Source organism: Peromyscus maniculatus, chromosome 15 (genome assembly GCF_049852395.1).
Source record: "Peromyscus maniculatus bairdii isolate BWxNUB_F1_BW_parent chromosome 15, HU_Pman_BW_mat_3.1, whole genome shotgun sequence".
NCBI classification, from domain to species: domain Eukaryota; kingdom Metazoa; phylum Chordata; class Mammalia; order Rodentia; family Cricetidae; genus Peromyscus; species Peromyscus maniculatus.
The window spans coordinates 26,797,457-26,822,595 of NC_134866.1; the positions used below are offsets into that span (position 1 = coordinate 26,797,457).

At 49.4% G+C, this 25,139-nt stretch overlaps 1 protein-coding gene across 6 annotated transcripts in view; it reads left to right on the forward strand.

Moving 5' to 3' along the window:
• Pdzd2 (PDZ domain containing 2) overlaps positions 1–25,139 on the forward strand; it is a 384,162-nt gene extending 359,023 nt beyond the window's left edge. For all 6 annotated transcript variants that reach the window (XM_076551730.1, XM_076551729.1, XM_015995051.3 and 3 more), the window contains 7 exons: positions 373–517; positions 6,679–10,654; positions 11,567–11,684; positions 14,791–14,892; positions 15,407–15,677; positions 18,162–18,296; positions 22,480–25,139. In XM_076551730.1, the coding sequence (XP_076407845.1) occupies positions 373–517; positions 6,679–10,654; positions 11,567–11,684; positions 14,791–14,892; positions 15,407–15,677; positions 18,162–18,296; positions 22,480–22,643 (4,911 nt within the window). In that variant the 3' untranslated portion in view covers positions 22,644–25,139. The remainder of the gene's footprint in view (positions 1–372; positions 518–6,678; positions 10,655–11,566; positions 11,685–14,790; positions 14,893–15,406; positions 15,678–18,161; positions 18,297–22,479) is intronic.

Sequence of the window (25,139 nt, forward strand, 5' to 3'; positions counted from 1 at the left end):
GGTGCCCGCTCCCACACTGATCTTCCTCTCCTGATGATGCTGACTTAGGTACCCGCTCCCCGCCTGCTCTTCCTCTCCTGATGATGCTGACTTAGGTGCCCGCTCCCACACCGCTCTTCCTCTCCTGATGATGCTGACTTAGGTACCCGCTCCCACACTGATCTTCCTCTCCTGACGATGCTGACTTAGGTACCCGCTCCCCGCCTGCTCTTCCTCTCCTGACGATGCTGATTTAGGTGCCTGCTCCCACACCACTCTTCCTCTCATGATGCTGACTTAGGTGCCCGCTCCCACACTGATCTTCCTCTACTGTCTTAGGATGCAGAAACCCTGGAAAGCTATTAACGTGGCTTCTGCTTCTCATTGTGCCAGGAACTTTGGGGAAATCCCACCCCGGGGGACAGATATGTCCCCACCAACTGTGGACCAGCCCGTACCCCATGCCACCCAAACACTGGACTCCCCACAGAGAGCCTGCAGGGAGCTGCACCAGAGTGTGAGCCACACCCTGAGACTGGTAAGACTGTTATTGTTGGTGCCATTGAGAGTCAGGGATAAGTATTGCAAGAAGATGATTTTGAGGAGGGAAGAAAAACTGATGACGGAAATCAATATTTAGATGTTGACCTCATGGAATCGCTGTCCTTGATCACTGTGCCTAACCACCCCCCGACCCCCCACCCCCTCATGTGTATTCCACGTTGAGTGAATCCATGTTTGGTCTTCACTTTGGGACACAGATGAGACATAAGGAATGGATTCCCCTCCACATCAGAATCTCCATAGTCTACTTGTATGAGATCAAGGGCACTGAGAAATGGCAGTTAAAAACCTCCACAAGGAAAAGTAAGAAGTAAATAAATAATAATGTAGGGAAAACTACCTAAGCATGACGAGAGACGGACTGACAGTGTGGAAGCAGAAATCACAGCCACCTACATCTTGAGATTCTTTTTTTTTTTTTTAAGTCAAGCTGAATTAAGTGACGTCCCTGCTTCCTCAGTGGAAGGGGAAACTTCTAGTGGCTGGTAATTACTGTAATGGCCTGATAGCCCCTGAAGTGTTGGTGGTCTGTGGTAATAGAAAAATTGGATAGCTCCCTTGTCAATCAATGCAGTCCCATAAAATTTTTATTACGTTTTATTTACTTTGTGTGTGTGTGTGTGTATGTGTAGATATGTTCGTGTGTGTGTGTGTGTGTGTGTGTGTGTGTGTGTGTGTGTGTGTGTGTGCTCGTGCCAAGGTCACAGGACAATTTCCCATAGCCAGTTCTCTCCTGGGGATTGAACTCAGGTCTGAAGGCAGACAGCAGGGGACTCTACCCACAGAGCCATCTCACCAGTTCAGGGATGTCCTCCAGATTTAAAATTTGGAAGTGTAGACTATCCACCTCATGTGTTTTTTTGTGACAAAGTCTCATTTTATTGCCTGTGCTGGCCTGGAACTTGTGAGCGCACTGTGCAGTGAGTCCTGGGTGCATGAATCCCAGGCACACACCACCACACCTATCTTCTACCTACCCACTGTTGACTACTCACAGAAAAAAATGCGGACCCCCAAAGCACTCAGTAGCTCCTCCTCTTAGTCAGTGATGAGTCCATTACCATGGTTCCTGCTCCATCTTGCAGTTCAGTTCACAATCACTTGCTATTGAATAAATGTTAAAAGGACAATTTTCATTAGCAATTTGACTTTACTGCTAAGCATATTAACTTAAATGGGGTTCCATTTGTGGAAGATGAAGGTCCATGGAGGCAGTTCCAGATGTCACCTTTCAAAATAGCCTTCATTTGAGACCAGTCAGTGCCTACGTACATCCTAAGAGTTCACGATCTGTAGAACAACTGTCCGGACCTTCTCCTGGGATCCTACATTGCCCTCCAAATTGAAGAAGCAAAAGATTACTTTCTTTTATCACCAAAACCAATCTCCTCCTAATTTGAAACCGTGCAGAAAATCTATCCACTCAAGGAATTATTCTAGACAGGCTAATTTTCCTAGTCCTGAGGGGTTTGTGCCTTAAGGAGGTGTTTAGACAGGCAAGCTCTTTGGACCGGAGAGGCATTTAGTCTCCCAGCCCCAGGGCCAAAAAAAGGACATCTGTTCTGTGTTCCCTGGTACTTCTCCCTCTATTCCGTCTGTGCTTTCAGCCCTCTGCAGGTGTTTGTCTGTCCTCTCTGGAATTCCCACCAAGTAATAAGCTTTAGAGAAAGGAGCAGCCAGTAAATACAAGTGCCAGGAACTGATGGTGTTTAATATGTAACAATACATGTGCTATATTTAATTAACATATAAGTCACCTGGAAATGTACTGTGCTGGTTATCATTGAGTTCTCAACGCAAGGAGCCTGAGAGAGTTGGTGTGATAATGCTCTGGCGCCCTCTAGGGCTTTGGAGGTATACCTGAAGTGTCTGACCCGCATATTAAATTAAATGACTCCTATAATTTTTAGGGCTTCTGTCTGTCTTTTTTGTGGTGTTTCCATTCTCTTTTTCAGTTAAAGGGGCCAGCAGAGACCTTGACTGTTAGGCATGGCCCTTCTTCCTTCTAATTTTATCATAAATAGCTTAACTCCTTTCCAGTGTACAGGAAAAATATTCTTTAAAAAATCTTAACTTTTTTTGTTTAAGGGAAAGATCCCAAAACACATAATTGATAAAAGAAGGAACTCTTTACCTTAAAAAAAAATCTGATTTTTGGGCCCATGAGATGGCTGGGCAAGTAAAGATGCCTGCTGCCAAGCCTGAAGATTTGGATTCAACTCCTGGGACTCATATGATAGGAGGGGACTGACTCCTTACAGAATGTCCTCTGACCTCCACACATGAGCCACGGCACCAGGGGCCCACACATACACACACATAAAAAATAACTAAGTGTTTGAAGTCCTGATTCTTAGAACATGTCTAAAAATGATACAAGGCAAGAAGCACGTGGACATCATACCCAGGCCAGGTTCGAACCCAAGCTACAAAAGAAGCAGCAACTCCCAGCAAGTCACGCTAATCCTCAGTTGCCGGCCTCACGACTCTGAGGCATCTGGGAGGTTTGTCGGTGTGTACCGTTCAAAGCACTGTCCAGTAAAACAGTATGCATTGTGTGTATGAGCATATGTAATTATTTCCTAAGGAAAAAGTCACAAAAGAATGTACATGCCACCAGGCGGTGGTGGCCCACACCTTTAATCCCAGCACTCGGGAGGCAGAGGCAAGTGCATCTCTGTGAGTTCGAGGCCAGCCTGGTCTACAGAGCGAGATCCAGGACAGCCAGGACTATTATACATAGAAACCCTGTCTTGAAAAAATAACAACAAAAACAGAATGTACATGCCTAACATGTATTCAGTAAGTTATGTACAGGCACACACAATTTTCCTGAGATGGTTTTCAAAAAAGAAGAAAGACTGATTTGTCGTTGTATGCAGGACCCGACTATAGCTCTGCTGTCCGTGAGGGCTGACCTACAGCCCAGACAGTGACTGGGTCTCTTAGTTGGCCAATCTTAAAACCAGGAGCAGGGGCAAAACCCTCCAAGGGCTCACCTCAGCTGCTGTGAGAAAAGCAAGAAGAGATGTAGGGAGTGTAGACACTGGAATTGTTGCTAGCCCCATAATGAAATGCAGTTGTCTTTATTATGAAAATTAGGAGTTTTTGACCCAACGGAGAAGGAAATTTTCAAGTTGCCAGAGCCCCCCGAGGAAATCTCCATTGCTGCCCTTCTGTGTGTCCTCTTGGTCCTGTTGTGTGAACAACAGGTTCGGTATCAGTCAGAGTCATGTGCTGTTTCTCTTCTCAGTGTGGTACCTAACACACTTCTTAGCCTCAGATGCCCACAGAAAGTGATGTTCAAGCAGCTACCACGTCAGCAGGGCTCCTGCATGACAGGTGTGGCATGGCAGGTCCGGCTGAGCCCTGGTGACCGAGCCTGCTCTAGGGGGAAGCCACGCCCTCATCCCAGAAGACCTCCACGCTGGGGATGGGCCCTTCAGTGGACCTTTGGGGGGGCTTCCAAATGAAGCCTTATTTTGAAAGGCAGTCCAAGGGTTGCCTCCGGATAATGTCATCTCCCTCAAATAAAATGAGGGGCTGGGGCTGGGGCTGAGTTGGTGGAGTGCTTTTGTGGGTGCGTGAAGCCTCGGCTTGGATCCCCAGCATCACACGGATTGGTTGTGGTGGCTTACACTTCGGGAATTTGAACAGTCGGAAGGAGGCTCAGGAATTCAGGGTCATCCTCTGATATGTAGTGAGTTCAAGGTTAGCCTGGCATACGTGAGAACCCGTCTCAAAATAAACAAAAGCATCTGACGATACACACTTGGCAGTAACTCAGCTCACCAACAAAAACTGCGTAAAAAAAAATTACCTGTTGGGGAATGTTTAGTAAGCAAATCTGAAACTGTCACATGGCCTTTTACAGCCAGAGACATGGCTCGTGGGTTAGATCCCTGAGCCCACATAGTGAAAGGTGAGCATCCCCCAAGTTGTCCTCTGAACCACCCTCTACACATGCGCGCGCGCACACACACACACACACACACCACACTAGCCTTTGAGTCACTTCCTCTTGTCACACCGCTGCTTTCCCCTGTATTTGATGTCAGCAGAAGTAAGGACATTATACTTAAGAGTTCACAGGCACAGGTATGGATGGTGCAAAGCTGGCGACCTGAGTTCAATCCCCAGGACTTCCATGGTAGAAGAGAAGCAGCGCCTGCAAGCTGTTCTCTGACCTGCACGTGTACACCATAGTCTACACACACACACACACACACACACACACACACACACACACACACAAAATAAATAAATAAATAAATAAATAAATAAATAAATAGATGTCATTTTTAAATTTTTGTTTTTGTTTTTTCAAGACAGGGTTTCTCTGTGTAGCTTTGGAGCCTGTCCTGGAACTCACTCTGTAGACCAGGCTAGCCTCAAACTCACAGAGATCCGCCTGCCTCCCGAGTGCTAGGGTTAAAGGTGTGTGCCACCACCGCCCGGCTAATTTTTAAAATTTTTTTTAAGAGAGACTGGGCTAGCTACATCAGTGCTACCAAGATTTAATCCCAGCGCTCAGGAGACAGAAACAGATCTCTTGAGTGTAAGGCTAGCCTGGCTAGCCAAGGCTACATAGTGAGACCATGTCTTAAAGCAAAGAGAGTGGTGGAGAGCTTGCTAGGTTCAAATGCTTAGTACCACCAAAAAGGAAAAGAAGCATTGTAGTTAAATCCAATCATTCGGTATGGCGCTGAATTGGTTGGGAAAGGAGCTTGCCTAGCATGTGCAAGGCTCTGGGTCTGACACACACATCCCCAACCCCTGTGCCACATAAACTGGGCACAGAGGTGCAGACCTGTAATCTCAGCATTTCAGAGGGGGGTAGTGACAAGACCAGAAGTTCAAGGTTGCCCTTGGCTACACAGCAAATTCAAGGCCAATCTGAACCAGACTTTGTCCCAAAAACCAACTGATAGCCGGGCAGTGGTGGCACACGCCTTTAATCCCAGCACTCTGGAGGCTGAGATTGGAGGATCTCTGAGTTCAAGGCCAGCCTGGTCTACAGAGAGAGTTCTAGGACAGCCAGGGCTACACAGACAGACACTGTCTCAAATAACCAAAAAAAAACAATTGATTTCATAGGGGAGATGTGAGATGAACATTTCAGGTAAACACTTCTCAGGCCAAGACTTCTCATGGGTCTGAGCCTGTTCCCCCACCTCAAGATGATACATGTCAAAGGGAGATTAGCCCAGGAGAGTGCGCTCGCAAGGCTCTCCGAGGGGACACCCCCAGGACAGAGTGGCTCTCAGAGCCGCTCAGGGACATGGCTTCCCCCTCCGCTCCCTGTCCCTGCACCTCAGAGCTTCCTGTGCCTCTCTGCTTTTGACCTGTTGTCCTCCTCACCGCTTGGACCAAACTATCCCTCCTGGGCCCCTCTCAAGCTCCCTCCACTTGCTGGGGGTTTTCCTGGCTTTTCAATCTCCCGCTTCTCCAAGTCACGTCAAAGGCAGAGCTGGAGCTCCATGTCAGCGGGGACCCCACCTGGAACATTCTGCCATTCCCCTGAGCGCCGTCGCCTGTGCTAAAAAAAGCAAGCCTTCTGGCTAAGTGTGCGGGCACAGGCCTGTCTTGGAGGCTGAGTCACGGGGGTCAACGGGGCTGTACAGAGAGACCATCTCAAAAAGCGGATGGAAAAAGTAAGCCTCTGGGGTTTGGATGTTCGGCTGTTGGTGCCGTCTGAGGCTAAAGTCACTCGTGATCAGACACTTGCAGGGACAGGACAGGGCAGGACAGTTCTGCCCAGTCTAGTCTAAGGAGTGAGACCAACGGCATCTCTCTTCCCAGAGCCTCTGCCAACAGAGGTGCTCGGGTCAAGAAATCCAAGCAGGGGATTTCTGGTGTCTCCTGTCTGAAAGCAAACAGAGAAATGGGCACGTTTAAATGTCCATGCTTCCTCTTTGTCCGAGGTATTTTAAGACCATTAAAGCAGGGTGGTGGCTGTTAGCTTTGAGCACTCTGCCATTTGAAAGACAAAAACCAGAAAAACCAGAAGGTGATATATGTAGGCTGTGGAATGTCTGAGAAACAACACTGAGGTTATTTATACTTTTTTAGAACCCTAGAGGGTTTCTGTTTGCTTACCCTTCCCTTTTCATCCTCCTCTACCACCCTATACAGGATGGGATGGCTCCTCAGCTCACCCTTCCCCAGGGAAGAACAGGGAAGCTCACCCTGACGGCAACGAGACCTCCACAGTCACAGAGCAGCAAGTCGGCCAGCCTGTGTCTCCCAGGACCACGGAGCCTGAGTCCCAGGGCATATCTAAAGTGAGACCAGCCAGAGAGCAGAACACGGCTGGTCCCAGGGACAAGGCCTTGGCCCCTCCTGACTTCAGCAGGACTCGGGCTGCCCCTGGGGACAGCTCTCTCAACACCAAGAGGGCAGCTGTCCCCGCGAGCACAGGAGCAAGACCAGCTACGGCCATCCCTCATGTCTCTCCTACGTCCCAAGAAAGGAGCCGAGGGCCCACCGAGGCCTTGGAAACAACGGGACGCTGCCCACCTAAAAGCTTCAAGGATGGTGCTCAGCTTGAAGGTACAGCTTGCGTGTCTGGGAAGACGTCAGATGCCAGCCCCTCTCTGCCAGTGACCAATGACAGGACCCCGTCAGGGAGCACAGAGAGCCCTGTGACAGACATTGACACCTTCATCAGGGCAGCCTCTGAGGCCAGGTCACAGTCTTCTCAGAAAGCAGAGCACAGGCCTCACCCAGGCATTTTTAAGGACCAGCCACCGGAAGGGGCTGGGGATGGCAGTTCCCACCCTGCTCAGTCCGTCAGGAGGGACCAGACATCCTCCCCAGCGAAGACTGGGGGCACGGGCTCACCCCCGCCCCCACAGTGGGCCCCCCAGCCTTCCGTTTTGGATTCCGTCCATCCTGACAAACATTTTGCTGTGAACAAGAACTTTTTGAACAACTACTCCAGAAATTTTAGCAATTTCCATGAAGCCAGTATCTCCCTGTCGGGCCGGGGGGACAGCACAGAGCCGTCTCTCTTATCCATGTATGGTGACGCCGAAGACTCATCTTCAGACCCTGAGTCTCTTGCCGAAGCCTCGCAAGCAGCTGCCGGGAAGAGCTGGTCACCTCCCCATTCTCGTGGGTCCTCTCCTAAGGCAGGGACTAGTGAGTCCGAGGATGAGCAGATAGAAATTTGCTCCACAGGTGGCTGCCCTGCCACCCTGGCGACTGCCCATCATCCCCCTGCCCAGGCTGCACTCCGTCGAGTTCTACCACTCCAGCACAGTGCTCTGAGGGAGCCGGTGGGAGACTCCTGTGAAAAAGCCTGCTTCTTGCCCGGCGCCTCCCACACTGCCATCCCAAGCTCTTCCCAGCCATTGTCCTTCCCGGATGTGAGCTCTCAGGAGCACAAGACGCGGGTGGGCATAAATGCTTCACAGAGCCACAGGTCCTTAAGCACAGAAGAAACCATGGCCCCCACCAACAAGAGCCCACTCATGGGAGACAGCCAGTCTTCTGAAACGACCAGCCGTGGTCACAACCTGCCATCTGCGCTTAGGAGCCCAACCATGGTAAATGGCTTGGAATGTGACCTGCTGGATGGGGGAGCCCCAAACCAAGAAGCAGTTGCTGCTGGCATGATGCACAGTGTGTACACCCTGGGTGCCGAGGGCCCCAAGAATGGAGAGGCTGTTTTGGCAAACCTACACATCGCCGAGAACCGCAACCTGGATGACTTACTACAGAAACCAAAAGCCACCTCCAGGAAGCCCATCATGGCCTGGTTTAAAGAAATAAATAAAAACAGCCAGGGGACACATTCGCAAAGCAAATCCGAGAAGGAACAGTCATCGGGGCCGGCTACAGGTCCGGGCTGCACCAGCCACAGCAAGGGGGTGGCTGTGCCTAAGAGTCCTCCTCCGCTGCACAAGAGTCCGGAAAACAAAGACCTGCCCGAGAAAAGCCCAGCGGAAACACTAAGTAACTGTCAGAAACCCAAGTACGGCCCGAAGCTGAAGAAACTGAATGGTAAAAGCAAGGTGGGTCCTGAGGCCCCTGTGGCCAGCTCTGGGAAGGTTAGTGGGACCGATCACAGGAAGACCTTGATTTCCCCTCAGGCCTCCCATAAAATGCTTTCCAAGGCGGCATCACACCGGCTCCACAGAGCCGACCAAGAAGAGCCGAACAACACTCCTGTGGATACCCCCAAGCCTCCCCAGGGCATATCTGAGGGCAAGCCACCCCTGGCTGCCTCTGGGTCACCGCGGACCTCGGCATCAGACACCAGCATCCGAACCTTGACTTTACCCCTGACCTCCCCCAGGACTCTCCCTGAGCAAAGTGCAAGCGGTAGGTTCCACATGGCTGTCTCCCCGGAATCTGACACAAGCCGTCCAACCACCGCCAGGTCCCCTGGGTGTGGAGCAGAGGGCAAGGTGCCCCGGGGTGACTCTGGGTCAGCCAGTCCCACAGCACCAAGGAGCAGCGTGGCCTTGGCGGGGGTCAGACAGAGCAAGCAGTTCACGCCCAGCCACGTGGACGTGGACGTGGTGGTGTCAGAAGCAGCCCAGCCCCGGGGGATCGGTGAGAAAGGAAGTGAAAAAATCACTAACGATGCCCTCGAAAAGATGAACCCACTGAAAATAGTTGATATTCCTTCTGAAAGAATGCCAAAGAATGCATGCGGTGACAAGCCACCTAACGGTGACAGACAGGGAGGGTTCTTGACCCAGAGCGGCTGTCAGGAAAAGAGTGGAATCAGCCCCCGGCAGTCAGCAGGATCATCCCCAAAACACCCACCTCCTCCCCCCTCTCACACCTCCCAGGTGGAGCGGGAAATGCGCTGGTCCTTCGGCATGGCCAAACCAGCCTCCTCCCCGCAGCTGCCTGCTAAAACGCCAGATTCCTCCCAGGGCCGATCGAGCCAGATGCCAGCCTCCCTAGGGGTGCCCAAGAATGGTGTACCCATAGGCCCTGGGGGAGAGGAACAGCCCTACTTCACACCCAGGCCAGCCACCAGGACTTACTCCATGCCAGCTCAGTTCTCAAGCCACTTTGGACGAGAAGGTCCTTCCCCACACAGCCCAAGTCTCTCACCTCAGGACCCCCAGGTCCCTGGGACGAGTGTCAGTCTCTCTGAGGCCAAGACAGCCAAAGGCATGACGAATGGACAGGGTATGTACAGTGTGAAGCCTCTGCTGGAAACATCAAAGAACCTGCCGCCCACGGATGGCGGGGATGGGGGTGCCGCCCCTGAGACAGAGAGCTGCCCCATCCCAGACAAAGTCAAAGCCGCCAGGAGACATTACTACCATGAGCAGAATTGGCCCCATGAATCTACCTCGTTTTTCTCTGTGAAGCAGAGGATCAAGTCTTTTGAGAACCTGGCCAATTCTGACCGGCCTGCAGCCAAGTCGACAACATCCCCATTCTTAGCTGTGAGCTCCAAGCCTCCCATTAGCAGACGGTCATCTGGCAGCATCCCTTCAGGGAGCCTCAGCCACCCCAGCGATGTGACGACAGCCAGGTCCCTGAGAAGAAGCCTGAGTTCCTGCAGTGAGAGCCAGAGCGACGCCAGCAACCTTCTCCCGCAGATGACCAAGTCCCCGTCCAGTATGACGCTGACTGTCTCCAGGCAGAGTCCACCAGAGCCGAGCAACAAGGGCCCCAGTTCAGACCCAAAGAAATCACTTGTCCCCGTGGGGATTCCCACCCCCACACTGACCCCGGCCTCACCCGCGAAGAGGAACAAGTCCTCGGTGCGCCACGCCCAGCCGTCCCCTGTGTCCCGATCCAAGCTCCAGGAGCTGCGAGCCTTGAGCATGCCCGATCTGGACAAGCTGTGTGGTGGGGAGGACTACTCTGCTGGTCCAGGCACCGTGCTCTTCAGAACCCAGCTGGAAATCATCCCCAGGAGGTCACCCGGTTCCCCGGCTCCGTCTCCAGCCGGCTCCCCAGCTCGAGGCCATCCAGGCCTTGACGGAGCTGCCTCCCTTCCATGTCCTGCAAACGGAAGGACCAGAGTCTACCCAGGAGGAAACAGCTCTCCAACCAGTGAGCCTGCAGTACCCGCTGGAGCCAAGGAAGGGGATGATGTGCGGGCCCTGCCTTCCGGAAGAAGCTGGTCGGTGAGGTGAGTACCCTCCCCTCTTACGTGAACCGGCCTGCTTCCACTGAGAATACTTTTAGGTTTATAAAAAAAAAGATGCAAAAGTAATAAGGGTGTCCCCATGCTATATCTCCCCAGCTCTTCCTAATCAACATCTTACACAACCCTAGTCCATTAGTGAGAAATAAGGATTTAACCCTCCACAACCAACCATATGCAAAGCCATGGACTTCAGCTTCGGCTGGATCGATTCCACCAATGTTCTTTTCTATTCCAGGATCCAGTCCAGACCACACTGCATTTTCTTTGTTCTTTTCTATTCTTTTCTTTCTTTTTTTTTTGGGGGGGGGGGTGGTTGTTGTTTTTGTTTTTCGAAAATGGGTTTCTCTGGGTAACAGCTCTGGCTGTCCTCACTCGCTCTGTAGACCAGGATGGCCTCAAGTGCACAGAGATCTGTCTGCCTCCTGAGTACTGGGATTAAAGGCGTGCCCCACCACCACCCAGCCACATTGCATTCATTATCAGTCCTGGAAGCATAAAAAGCCCCGGAAGCCATATATGCCTGCTAATGTGTGGAGCTGAGGACATGATACCAAGCAAGGTGGGGACCAGCAGGCTGTGCCTCAGGGACTCTCTGGATCTCTAAAAGCGGCTGGAGCTAAGTGGGAAATTGAACGTTTGAAGTAAACATATCAGAAGTTGTCTGCTAAACTCTGGCACTGGTCCCTTAATATGCTAGAGGGATCCCCAAACTCACATCCTCCACTGTCAGTGAAGGATATTCATGCAGGATTCTATGGTGACTCTGGAGGGGGAGTTACCCCCAACAGGAGGCTGGAAAGTCAGAAAACACCCACAGATGAGTCCTTAGGAAATGGCGAGGTTCCTTTTTTTTATACATATATCTAACCTTCTTCAAATGTATTTTTCACTTAGTTTGGATCAACTTCTTGCCTCAGCGGGGGACCAGCAGAAATTACAGGCCATTTTGTCATTAGTGGGGTCAAAATCTACCATTTCCACTCTCATTCAGGAAGCGAAGGCACAATCAGAGGTGAGTGGACACACAACAAATCAGAGGTGAGTGGACACACAAAATCCAGGGATGCGGCGGCGGCGGCAGGAGCACCACTGGTGGGTGGGGGCAGGTGCTGGTCTGTCTGCCACTACCTGGAGGGACTGGACCTTGCTGCGATGGGAAATGTCAAGTCCCCTGCAGCAGCTGCTCACCAGCCGAGGAAATGCTCAATGACCGGGTACCTCTGTCCTTTGCAGTGTGGACATAGACTAGTAAGGGGAGCCACCTGCTGGTAAGAGGCTCACACTGTTAGAGACCCACTTGTGCCCTGAAGTTGATTTAAGTAAGAGCTGCTAACCCCCAGGTTAACAGGACAAAGACAAAGAATTTAAATGAACCGTATGTGACCGTGAACAGTCACCAAAGAGAACGTGAGTTCCCATCTAGAATGCCTCTTGGGGTAGTAAGAAACTGAACCTCGACAGATGAGTATTTGTAGAGAAAAAGGCAAACAGGAATGACTGATAACATACTGGGTGACTCGAATCATCTGCAATCATTATTACAGCAATTACTCACACACCTGGTATCATCTGGGACTTCTCAGTTAAGTTGCAGCCTTACCATCTAATGGGCCAGGATGGTGAGGAGATTGGGGGTGGGTGGGCACAGGGGTGATAAATAGCTTAGTTCCCACTCCATTCCGATGTCAGCCTACTTGGTTCAGGTCCGTACAGTCAAGAGCCTTAGTGGAAGCGAATGCTTTCACTTTGAGTGAAAGGGACTATTCATCAGCTTGCCACCTCCTTTGATGCCAGGCATGTGTGACAGGGCCACAGTCTCACTCTGAGACATCGTCTCATTCTTGCCGGGCCTTCTTGACTCCAAAGGTGTCATAACAGATCAAAATGTGCAAGGACACAGGAAAGCCTCAACCAGACCCAGACATGAGATGCATTCTCGGAAGGCAGAAGCAAAGCAGTGGCGTCGGTGCAGACCGAATGCCAGGCCCGGCCGTGGGTCTGACCCCCGGAACAAGTGTACAGTTTGGTGTCGAGGACCATCCCTGCTTCCATCAAAACGTAGTTTTCTTCCCCTGTCCCTCCTTTGATTTCAGCTGAGTTCAGAAGAGAAGGCAGAGCTCGCCTTTCCCTGCTGTCTTTGTGCTTTTCTCACAGAGAGTGTGGTGTGCAGGCACTCAAACCGGAACTGCACAAACCAATGTCCTGTGGCCTTCTGGTGTACCATGAAAGATGAGTGAGGCCAAACTTCAGCCTGCTTTTCTGGCTACCACACACCCAAGCTTTGGAGGGAGGGCGCTGTTCATCTGGCTTCTCAATGCCGTCCCAAGTTTCTCAGGCAAAATGTGCCCTGAGCATCAGCTGCTAGTATACTTGTTTACCCAAATGCTTCTGCTTAAAATACACTGTCCCTGTTCTAGGAAGGACGGACATTGAAGAGCGTTTGTATCCCAGCATCAGACTACCTTCCAGAAACTGTGCAAAGACCATCATTCACTAAGCCTTGTGCTTCTGTGTTTGTTTAGAAAGCCTAGAGGCCAAGGTCACCTTTCTATCCCCTGGTCTGGGTGGTTGAAGATGCCCAAGTCTTCATGACTTACAATAGAACTAAACACTCCTCCATCAGATTTCATGATCAACTGAATCCATAAATGGTTTTCTGTTCCTTTTCACCCAATCCTTAAAGGTTATTGGTAGCTTTCTCTTGTATTGGTATGCCTGAGAACATCTTGAAGTCATTGAGGATTACTTCATGAAAAACCAAGCATTGTAGAGTCTTCAAATGTTAATGAATCATGTCTAAAATTCAAATTTCAAATTTCACAATACTTAGCCTACTTATATGTAATCTATCTCAAGGTATCTCTTGACTGATGTTTGAAGCAAGACAGTCTAACGTTATTTAACCCTAGAACACTAATAATATTCTAATCTTGTATGGGTGACAATTTTCACCTACCTTGTTTTATGACTGCTGGCCAATCAATTGCACCTGAAATTCAATAACCCAAATATGGGAACATTGGTGTCTAAAACATGGCTGCAGTGTGCCTTTATCTTGCTTGCCTCTTGGCATTTATCTTTTTGTTGTTGAAACCCAGGTTTGCTAATAATTGTGGACTTAGGGAGTTTAGCGCAATTGGTAGAGTGCCTGCCTAGCATGCACAATGGCCTGGGTTTGATCTCCAGGATCACATGCACCCAGGTATGTTGTAGGCAGACTTTCTCTGTATTCCAGCAGTCAGCTCTGTCCTGCCAGCCAGCTCCCAAATAACCACACAGAGACTTAATATTAATTATAAATGCTCGGCCGATAGCTTAGGCTTTTTAGCTAGCTCTTATAATTTAAATCAATCCATTTCTGTTAATCCATGCTACCCTGAGGCTCGTTTACCTCATCTACCTACTTCCCATCTTGCTCTGTGTCTCCAGGCATCTCCTCCTGACTCTACCCTTCTCCCCTTCTGCCCTGATTAGAAAATCCTGATTAGATACTGGACATTTAGCTTTTTTATTAAACTAATTACAGTGACAGATATTCACTCATTGTAAAGGGATATTCCACAATATGGTGGCACATTGCAATCCTAGTCCTTGGAAGATGGAAACAAGATCATACTATAATCAAAATATGCCATATTTAAAAATCTATTTCCAATTTTCAAAGAAGATCAGAAGTAAACAATCACCTTTGGGAACATAACAAGTTTTGAGGCCAGCCTGGGCTACATGGACCCTACCTCAAAATAATACTATATAAAACTAATAGACTTAGAGAAGTATGGCATGAAGAATTCCCTATGCAACAGAGCAGTGTAATGTGGTCAAATCTAGGGAGGCGGCAATCTTCCTTCAATGGCTTGAAGACTTGGAGACCTAGGAAAGCTCCTGCCTCCATCCTCATTCATGTTTCCCGGGTTCCACAGCTGCAGGGTGGATCCTCAAAACCTTGCACATAAGCTCACCTGGGACGGATATAAGAAGGCTAAGCTGGGGGCTCCTCTGCCATTTCTGGGTTAAATGGAGACCGTGTCAAGCACCTCCTTCATGAGACTTAGATCCAAGTTTCTCACTCTGGGTACAAGGAATACACAGTAAACGGTCTTGTTTTTCTTCACTAGAATAAAGAAGACACTTGCTTCATAGTCTTGAATAAAAAAGAAGGCTCAGGTCTGGGATTCAGTGTGGCAGGAGGGTCAGACGTGGAGCCAAAACCAGTCATGGTAAGAGGTCGCGTTACGAGGCTCTCGGGGTTCCGCGATAAGCCCCAGAATTTGATCAGGACACAAATTCCAATCAGATCACTGAATTTTGGTCCCTTTCACCAACATGAAAACGGGAGCATGAGAGAATGGCACACAGTGTTGCCACTGTCAAAGATTGGTGTTTTTACACATAGCTAACATGTGTGTAGGCCGGATGCAATGTATGTCAGCACGGTTATCTATAGTGTAGTCATTTATGTTTAAGCACTAGAAATGAAAGTCAAGTGCATAACAGTAACATTCTGTATCACTTGGCGACCTTGAGGCCATTTTTACTGGGCAAGCCCGAGTCTTATCTGTCTCTATGCCTGTTGCCCCATGGGAATACGGGTAGATGCTGCTGTGGTGGCGATTTGTAATTCGGCCCTGAAAGTTAGCATGAGGAAGCCCCTTCACCATAGATTTGCTGCTCCTCTCTCACTCTCGGTTGCCAAGGTTGTGAATGGATTTGTTCTTTCCCTTTCTGTCCTAGGTCCACAGGGTGTTTTCTCAGGGTGTGGCTTCTCAGGAAGGGACTGTGAGCCGAGGGGATTTCCTTCTCTCCATCAATGGCACTTCCTTGGCTGGTTTAGCCCACAGCGAGGTCGTGAAAGTTCTGCACCAGGCACAGCTGCACAAACAGGCCCTCGTGATCATCAGGAAAGGGAATGCGTGTCCCAGGCCCGCCCTCAGGCAGGAGCCTCCCTCTGCCCATGGAAAGGGTCCACTCCCCAGAAAGACCTTGCCGCTGGAGCCTGGGGCTGGTAAGTCATCCACTGATAGTGAGCAGGGCGTGAGCAGCTCCTGATAAAGCCGACTAGCCTGGACTAGCAAGATAAAATAGGAGTGAATAAAAGAGCCCTTACAACAGGGGATTCAGTGTTGAAGGAGAGATTTCTGAACACGCTGTCTCCTTGAGAAACACCAGTTGGCACTGTCTCCTGTTTTCAGCAGAATATAAGAAGATAAAGGGGTAAACATGTTTCTGTGTTTGCAAGTAGAGACTGCAGTCTTTATGTGCCAAGGGCTTAGGAGGGCCTCAGAATGGCCTCCCCTTGTATCATCCACACTGGCTCAGAATAGACTTTCCTTGCACTGTCCACACCAAGTTCCACGCTAGTTCTGTTCCACGCCTCAGACAAGCCCTGCCGACTCCCTCAGCATTTTTTCCTGCTGTCCGTCTGGAGGACAGGTAGCCCCCAGTTCAAGGCAGGCGGGCCTTTGTTTCTTCTTAGCATCCATCCTGACAGTCAGGAGTGGCCAAATGCCTCTGCTTAGTTTGGCATAGATGTGGCCTGAGCTAGCCATAAAGGCTTTTCTGAAAATGCTGAGTTTGATTCTGTTAGATACACAGAAACTCTTTTGTCCAGGTGCCTCTGCAGAGCACAGTGTCCTCAATCTTCTTGTCCTGTGAGGTCATCGACACTCTTCATAGCTGTGGTCCTTCCCAGTCTAGGGAGACACCCCAGTCATCAGCCATGGTCATGCTCACCTCTGTCCAGGCAGGCACCATCTAAACGGCTTGGTGTATTATTCAGTGGGAACTCAGCTTGTCCATGGAAACACTGAGCGCTCAATCCTGACGGCTTCCAGAATGTGAGCCGCATTCGTGAGTCCCCTCTGTCGTTTCAATGCAGGATTCCTGTACATGTCTGTGCATCTGGCCTGAACCAGACTCTGCAGCACCTTGAGGGCTTCTGCTTACCGCTCTTCCGTATTCCGTTGCGACCTCCTTCCAGACTGACAGGCAGCCATCTATCTGATGTGGGCCCGTCTGTACAGTGGAGGCACCTGGACAGCTGTTAAACCCCGATGACCAGGAATGCCCCTGCTCAGCTGAACCAAAAGTTCTGGGGAGTGGGGACCAGGCATGAGTACACTACAATGCAGTCAGGGGATTGCAGGAGAGAGCCCCAGTTGGTGACCACTGTGAAAGCCTACTCCCCCCCCCACACATTTTTTTGTTTTTTCGAGATAGGGTTTCTCTGTGTAGACCAGGCTGGCCTTGAACTCAGCGATCCGTCTGCCTCTGCCTTCCGAGTGCTGGGATTAAAGGCGTGTACCACCACCGCCTGGCTCCTTTCCCCCTTTTAAAATTATACCATTAAAAAATTATACCACTCACAGTGGCGCATGCCGTAAATCTCAGTATTTAGAAGGCAGAGGTAGGTAAATCTCTGGCCAGGCCAGCCTGGTCTGCAGAGGAAGTTCCAGGATAACCAAGACTACTACATAGAGAGACCCTGTCTCAAAACCACAAATATATATATCACTCCCAGTATTTAGCAAATTAGACCATGCGGACTGGCTCTAAACTGCAATAAGGAACTGGCAGTGACGTGGGTCTGACTGTAGTCCTAAGGACTGTATTAGGAACTGGCAGTGATGTGGGTCTGGCTGTAGTCCTAAGGACTGTATTAGGAACTGGCAGTGATGTGGGTCTGACTGTAGTCCTAAGGATTGTATTAGGTAGGCAGTTTCATTCATTCGTGGTTCCTCTCCTCCCTTCCAAGCAGCTAAGTACACCTTTCCACTCAGCTCCGTAGTACAGACTTACGGGAACTAAAAGGCAAGTGTACAATTCCTATTCAGTCCCCAGCCTGGCCTTTCCAAACAAGCCACAGAGCTGATATCACCATGGAAACACCTCTCCCCCCCACAAGAGCCAGATGCCAATGAAGGACGCCAGTGTGAGGGAGGCAACCATGCCCCAGGGACACAGGGTTTCCTCTCATGGAAGCTCGAAGGGCACAGGGCAAGGAAGGAAGCCCCACCCGGCTCCAGGGAGCTTCCCAATGAATTATGACAGTCTCTCATGAGCCTGGGCACTTCAATGCCTCCGCTTCCAATAGCAGATGGTGGCATTCTGTTGCTATGGCAGCCACGGTTGGCAGGAAATCGAATTTGATTCACTGAGTAGGGACTTCCATCCTCACCGGGATGTGTGCTACCAGAATGTGAGGCTTGATGAGAGAGCAGTGTCCCCTGGGCATTTCGGCCCGGGAGAGAAAGCATTCTCTGCTCTTGCGGGAATCCACAGAAAGCAGAGGATGCGGGTCCAGCAGGGCACAGCCAGGCAGGGGCCTCAACCCTGATGCTGGGATCAAAGATTGTAAACAGTTCCCAGCCGACAAGACTCAGGAGTAACCAGAGTCCGTGGTACCCCAGGCAGTGCGTTTGGGGGGCATTGGACGGGTGGCATGTGGAACGGCCCGTTATCTTTATCATGACGAACGTCCTTGCTACAGGGAGAAACGGAGCTGCTCACGATGCTCTGTGCGTTGAAGTGCTGAAAACCTCAGCCGGCCTGGGACTGAGTCTGGACGGAGGCAAATCATCCGTGTCTGGAGACGGGCCCCTGGTAATTAAGAGGGTGTACAAAGGTAAGTATAGCTCCATGAAAACCCACCCCTCTGTATAGGAACTGAGCTGTCCCTAATGTCTCTGATGCTTTTTTTTTTTTTTTTTTTTGGTTTTTCGAGACAGGGTTTCTCTGTGTAGCTTTGTGCCTTTCCTGGGACTCACTTGGTAGTCCAGGCTGGCCTCGAACTCAGAGATTCGCCTGCCTCTGCCTCCCGAGTGCTGGGATTAAAGGCGTGCGCCACCACCTCCCAGCCTAAGATATTTTCTATTCATTTTCCATATCAACCACAGATCCCCCTCCCCTCTCTCCTCCCGCCTTGCCCCTAACCCCCCAAACGCCCCCCCCCAAGGTAAGGCCTCCCATGGGGAGTCAGCAGGGCCTGGTACATTCAGTAGAGGCAGGTCCAAGCCCCTCCCCCTGCATCAAGGCTGTGCAAGGTGTCCCGCCATAGGGAGTGGGCTCTCATCTGTGGTGCTTTCAATGCTCTATGACATGGAGTTGTCTTTTGCACGTATTAAAATTCCCAAGGTCCAGGGAGGTACCAGGGTAAGCACTATCGTCAGGTAAGAGCACCTAATATCAACCAAGATTTCCAGTGACTTCAAATACTAGGCTGCAAAAAAAAAAAAAAAAAAAAAAAAGAAGGGAGATAAACAGTGTTGAACGGTTTCTTCGTGAACTTGAAATTTTCATTTTATGATCTTGGGAAATCGTTTGGGCTGGGGGGGGGGGATCTGCTTTTTGTTTCTGGGTTGTTGTCTTTGTGTGTGCACACGTGTGTATGGTATGCATATGTATATGCATGCTTGTGTGTGCACACGTGAAGGCCCAAAGCTGGTATCAGGTATCCTCCTCCATTGCTTTCCACTTTATTGACTGAGACAGGACCTTTGACTCAGCCCTGTGCTTGCCCGTTGAGATCTGCCTCCAGATTGCTGGGATTACAGGTGATTTATTTGCACACGTGCCTGGCTCTTATGTGAGTTCTGGAAATCTAAACTCTGGCCCTCACACTTGCATTCATTCTGAACAATCAGAAATTATATAATTGTATGGCTGACATCAGCATATAAATACTTACAAATAGACCAGACACTCATTTATAGTTAGATATAAGTAAGCTATCAAGTCATGAGGTTGGTTGTTCCTTCCTTAAGATGTATGTATTTGCTTTTTTTTTTTCCCCAGACAGAAAGGGTCTCACTATGTAGGCCCTGGCTGGCCTGGAACTCAGAGATCCACCTGCCTCTGCCTCCCTGATCTAATTTGGTCAAGTTTCTGAACTTGTGATCTCCTTCTGTAATTACATATCTACGCTGAAACCTCTCTCCACTCCAGACACAAAGTATTAATATGAACACACACCTGCGAATCTCTGAGTTCAAGGCCAACCTAGACTACAGAGAGAGTCCCAGGACAGCCAAGGCTACACAGAGAAACCCTGTCAATAATAATAATAATAATAATAATAATAATAATAATAATAATAATATAGGGAAGAGAGGCAGAAGGCCAAAACTGCCAGTTTGTGCAGCCCACAGAAGCCACAGGACAAAATTAAGCAGGGAATGCTGGCCCAAGTTGTTGGGCTGCTCCTTTCTAGAATTTCTCCGTGGATACAGAACTTCCATCATCATCCAGTCACAGGACCATCTCTGAGAGACCCACCTTCCCACACCAAGGCCATCCCTGCTCCTTCCCCTGAACCTGTCACATTTTGTTCTAGTTCTGTTCTCAGCCGTGGCCAAACACACACGAGCAGTAAATTCATCCCATCTTAGAACAGTTGTAAAACATCTCCAGCTGGACAGTGGCTCACGCCCGCAGTCCCAGCACTCAGGAGACAGAGGGCGCTGTGGTAAGTCTGAGGCCAGCCTGGACTACAGACAGGGAGTTCTAGGCCAGCCGGAACTACAAAGCAAGACCCTGTCTGAAAACAAAATCAAATTTCCATGGAAAGTAGAAACGAAGCCCCTAGTGGTGAGCTGCCGCCCTGTGTGGCTCAGAAATGTGCAATCAGAGCTGGAGCTTACAAGTTCACCAAGGGCAGGAGCCGAGCACCTCCTGGTTCAGTGGGCTGCCAGATGTAGGCATCTAGTGATGGGAAGGACTGGGGCTTGTGCCCCGACAGGGAACCAGAAGCAAGACAGCTTGCTTGACAGCTCCCAATAGCATCAGAGACAGGCTGTCTCTGTTTATGGTCCCACGCACAAGCAGAAAACAAGCGTGAATCTGGAGTCAGCCCTGTTCTATGTACTATGAGGCTTAGCAGTGCTAGGCTGGAGGAACCCCCCCCACACACACACACACATCCACTGACAGAGGAAGAACAGAGACCAAGCAGGGAAGCATGAAGCCGGTCAACTGTAGGAGTACTCTCAAGGAACAGCTCCCAGAGGAAGAAGGCAAGATGTGTGAGGCCATCTGATGCCAGCTAAACTCACACTGAGAACCCATTAGAAACTAAAGGCAGGCTAGCAGCCGGGCACAGTCATTACAGACCACATCTGCTGGCATCTTCATCTTGGACCTCCCCATCTTTAAAACCATCTCTGGCTTTCCCACCTTCTGAAACTTCCACCAGCAACCTGAAATTGATCATTACATTCAGTCTGTGCCTTAAACCAAAGTGAGATAGCATTATATACACCTACCTCCTGGATTCCCGTCATCTCAGGTCCCTTCCTGAGTACCAGCTCCAGACAAGGCACTGAAGGGTGTGGTGTGTGTGTGTGTGTGTGTGTGTGTGTGTGTGTGTGTGTGTGTGTACACACGTGTGCACCATACAAGTGCAGAGAGGCCAGCAGATGAAGTTGGAACCCCTGAAGCTCCAGTCATTAGTGGCTTTAAAGCCACCAGACATGGGTGCTGGGAAGTAGTCGTCCGAACTTACGGCCTCTGCAGAGCATCAGCGGCATCTTACCTGCTCAGCCATCTCTCCAGCACCTTTCAGTAACATCTTTATTATCACGTGTGTGGTGCTCACGGAGGCCAGGGCACAACTTTCCCAGTCTGTCACCTTTACCCACTGAACCATCTGCCAGCTCTAAAGACCTAAAGGAGCTTTCAGAACTGTACATCTGCTCAGTCTTTTGAGATCTGAGGTTTCTGAGGAAGTCCATCGTTCCTCTTCCTTCAGAAGTTTTCTCTCTGAACGCTGCCATTTCTTCCGCAGAGTGATTTAGGTCTGTCCGTAGCGGGAGGAAATGGAGTTTAAGCTCGTCTCTTGGAAGCCCGTGAATGGGCTCGAACCTCCACACAGCAGTAACACAGGCGTGTGGGCTGCTCTGCGTGGAGGCGAGCCATGGGTTAAGCTACCCCACGGTCCCCATGACCCGATGAACGGGTGACCAACCAACCACCAGTGCCCAGAGCCAGACAGCTCCGGGGCTCCTGGTTAATCCCGAGCTTGTGGGATGTTGGCGCTTTATATAGTGCCTGGTTTCCTTTGACCAACTCTGCGTTACTGGTTTGTTTGTTTTTAGTTTAGTGATTTTACTGTTTGAGGACATAAGACATATTTATGCCAGTATCCCAGAGGCTGGGAATGATTCATATTTGAGTGGGAGGACCCACTTAGTCTTATAGTAAATGCTATTCTCTATCCAAATCAGGCAGAAGTTAGCATCCTTATCCTGTGCCTCAAGATGCTTGTGAACAAGAAATCCTTTCTTAATTAAAGTGTAGACACCCCTAGGGAAGAACAAAGGCAAGTCTTTTGGATTTAAGGATTTGTGCAGCATCCTAAGTCCCTCAGGATCACACCAATTTGTGACCTTCTTGGCCAGTTCGTAAATCTGTTCCTTCACGTAGTTAGACATCAATGTCAGCCGGGTGGGGATGCCCTGGAGTAGGGCAGAACCCTCTGAGACAGGCCCTTCCCTGGAACCTGCATGTGACCCATGATGGCGGTGGTCTGGTAGCAAAAAAAAAGTGATTTGTGGTTTTTTTAGTCTGGATACTCCATTTGAATAAATACATTATCTTCCCTTTGTGAGTTGTGGGCTTGTGTATATGGGGAGGGACGTGCTCTACAGTTACTTTGTATTGTTTAACTTATAGTGAGACTCTCTCTCTCAAAAAAAAAAAAATGAAGCTTCCTCTCCTAAGACTATAGGAACATCGTATTTACCGCTTAAATCTTCAGTTACCTTTTTTAAGGATGCAGGCGCTACAAGTTTCTTCGGCATTTGTTCTGACAGGTGGCGCAGCGGAACAAGCTGGGACAATAGAAGCTGGCGATGAAATCCTCGCTATCAATGGGAAACCTTTGGTTGGGCTGGTGCACTTTGATGCCTGGAATATTATGAAGTCCGTTCCAGAAGGGCCTGTGCAGCTAGTGATTAGAAAGCACAGGAATTCGTGAGTTTTAGCAACGATCTCCTCCCCCAGATTCACTTCTTTTAACCAATCAGAATGACTTCTTTTAATGATGGGTTCTTGACTCAACCAACAGCTTCTACAGATGTCCCCGATTGTACTTGACATGAAGCCTGGACTCCGGAAACCTCCTTCCGGGACCACCAAGGCTGGGGAGTGTCATTTCTGTTCAGTGCCTGCCCCGCCCCGCCCTGCCCCGCCCCGCCCCCTTACATTTGCCGTGATATCAAGAGCTCTGCTCTTCTTCTGGACCACCTGGCTACACCTTTGCATCCCTCCCCTCTTACCACTCCCCAGCATCAGTCCTGGTGAGTAGGGACCAGAAGGGTAACACAAATGCCCCGGCTAAAATGATGTATGAATGTAGATTTATATAATTTTGTAAGTCAATGACACAGTGCTTTTAGGTATGTACCTGCAGTGGAAGGCAGAGTTATGGGTCTGTGTATGTTACCCTGAAAAAAAAAGAGACTTAAAGAAAATGAATTTATGACCTAGTTGTTAGGCAGAGCTCAGGAATTACGCAACAGTGAAAAAGATGACAATGTTAAAAAGTGCTATTTTTTAATGAACGTAATGTATGATGTGGACTAGGAAGTTCCGATCATTTTGTGTTTCTGAGAGTGTAGGTCATAAGGCTGCTACAGAGTGACAGTTCTGATGAATTGCAATAAATAGTTGTGAGCCTCCCTGCACGGGAGGAGGAAGGTCTAGCCTGAAAGCACCTTGCATCTAGTTCTCAAACTTGAGTGTATGTTTGAATACAAGACTGGTCAACCCAAGAGCAGGCAAAACCGTCAACGTGTTTCTGTTCCCACACACATGCACCACCACCTCAAAGGCAATTTTGAGAGTTAAACCCTTCAGTTGCAAGCGTAGGCATTCTGTGGTCCAAACTGAGGAGGCGCTTCTAAGCGTCCTCTTGGGGAGATTTCCTTGATGGTTTTTCTCCTTTCCCCCACCAGACCTGAAGAAGCATGGAGTTTGTAGTCCAGCTTTCTTCCCTGACAGAGCTCTGCAGCGGCTCAACTTTTTGCTATTTTGGTTTTTACCATTTTGCAAATTCTTCCTCTTGCCAAAACCAGGCTCCCACAGACCATTCTGACTCAAGTTGCTTATGAAAGCTGTCTGGCTGCTTGGAGCCTCTCTCTCCGGAGTCCTCCTTCCTCACAAAGCTGGCTTTTTCCCTTTGCACTGGCCCTTACTTTCTTAAATCCCAAAGCCTCACCAGCTTCACTTACCAAGCAAGGAGGAAAATGGAAAAACAGGGTGAGTCCCTCTCAAGGAAAAGGTCTATCCAGTGTTTACCACCCAATCCTCAGGTGGTGCCACCCAGTGTTGGGTCTTGAGGGTTTGGATGGAAACTGCATTTGCCAATCCCACATGCATGATGCTACGATTCTGTTTCTTGAACCCCCAGCCGGGTCTAGGGAGGCATCACCGAGGTGCTTGCTGTTGCCTCTGTACATTTTTCCTGAGCCCATCCTTGCTGGCCATCTGTAGAGTAAACCCAAAGAGGGTCCTCAGATGGGCACAGAACAGCTGGCTCCTTTTCAGCAGGTTACACAAAGAAAACTACAGTCCGGGAGTTAGCTAGAAAAGCCTGATTTAGCATCTACTTTTCATTACAGTTACAGTAGGAGTCTATAAGTGCAAGGTGCATGCTACGTTGTTGTTCCAGTCTCTGGGGTCAGTTTCTGCTTTCTTACTCAATGATCATTTGAAGTCAGCACGAAAACCTTTTTTTTTTTTGTTTTGGTTTGGCCTCCACTCCTTTACAGTCATGTCTGTTAGTAAGAAAAGTCCAGTCCTTTCTGACCAGATGGGACTTTCTGGGCCAATGGGGTGGTCTCTTTCTGAGTGTTCCCAAAGCTCCTAGCTAAAGAATACAAGGACGACCTCTGGCTTACCACACTACGTCGGGTCACCAGGCATTGGGACTCGACCTTTCCAGAAAGTCTTCCTGGCTAACAGTGGGAATGTAAGGGATGAAGCAAACGCTAGCTTACCGTCGACCCTGAGGTAGAAAGCTATTTATTTGTCTTCAGTGTTCAAGGCATGACCAGTACTGCTAATTAGTCTAATGAAGCCCCCACACTTCCTGCAGTGAACACTAATGGTGTTGTTGGAAACCTTTTTTCTTTCAAGTGGTCAGTCATTCAAAGTAAGCTATGAGGGTAAAATGTGTCCTGACATATAAACCGTAGTTGTGAGAAAACGGCTCAAGTAGGTTGGGGTCCATTTCCACCCTCCCACACATAATGCGTTGTATGGTCGACTTAATTGGCACCACACCTGTTGTACATTATACAGTATTCTTTATTTATGTAAAATAAAATGCCTTATATATTGAAGAGTAAGTGCAATAATATGAAATGGCCTGTACATTTAAAAAATGTTGTCGCCAAGTTATGTAAATCCACATCTCTGTAAACAATTTTTTTAAGTAATTTTCAAAAAATAAACACTGCTTACTACTTGA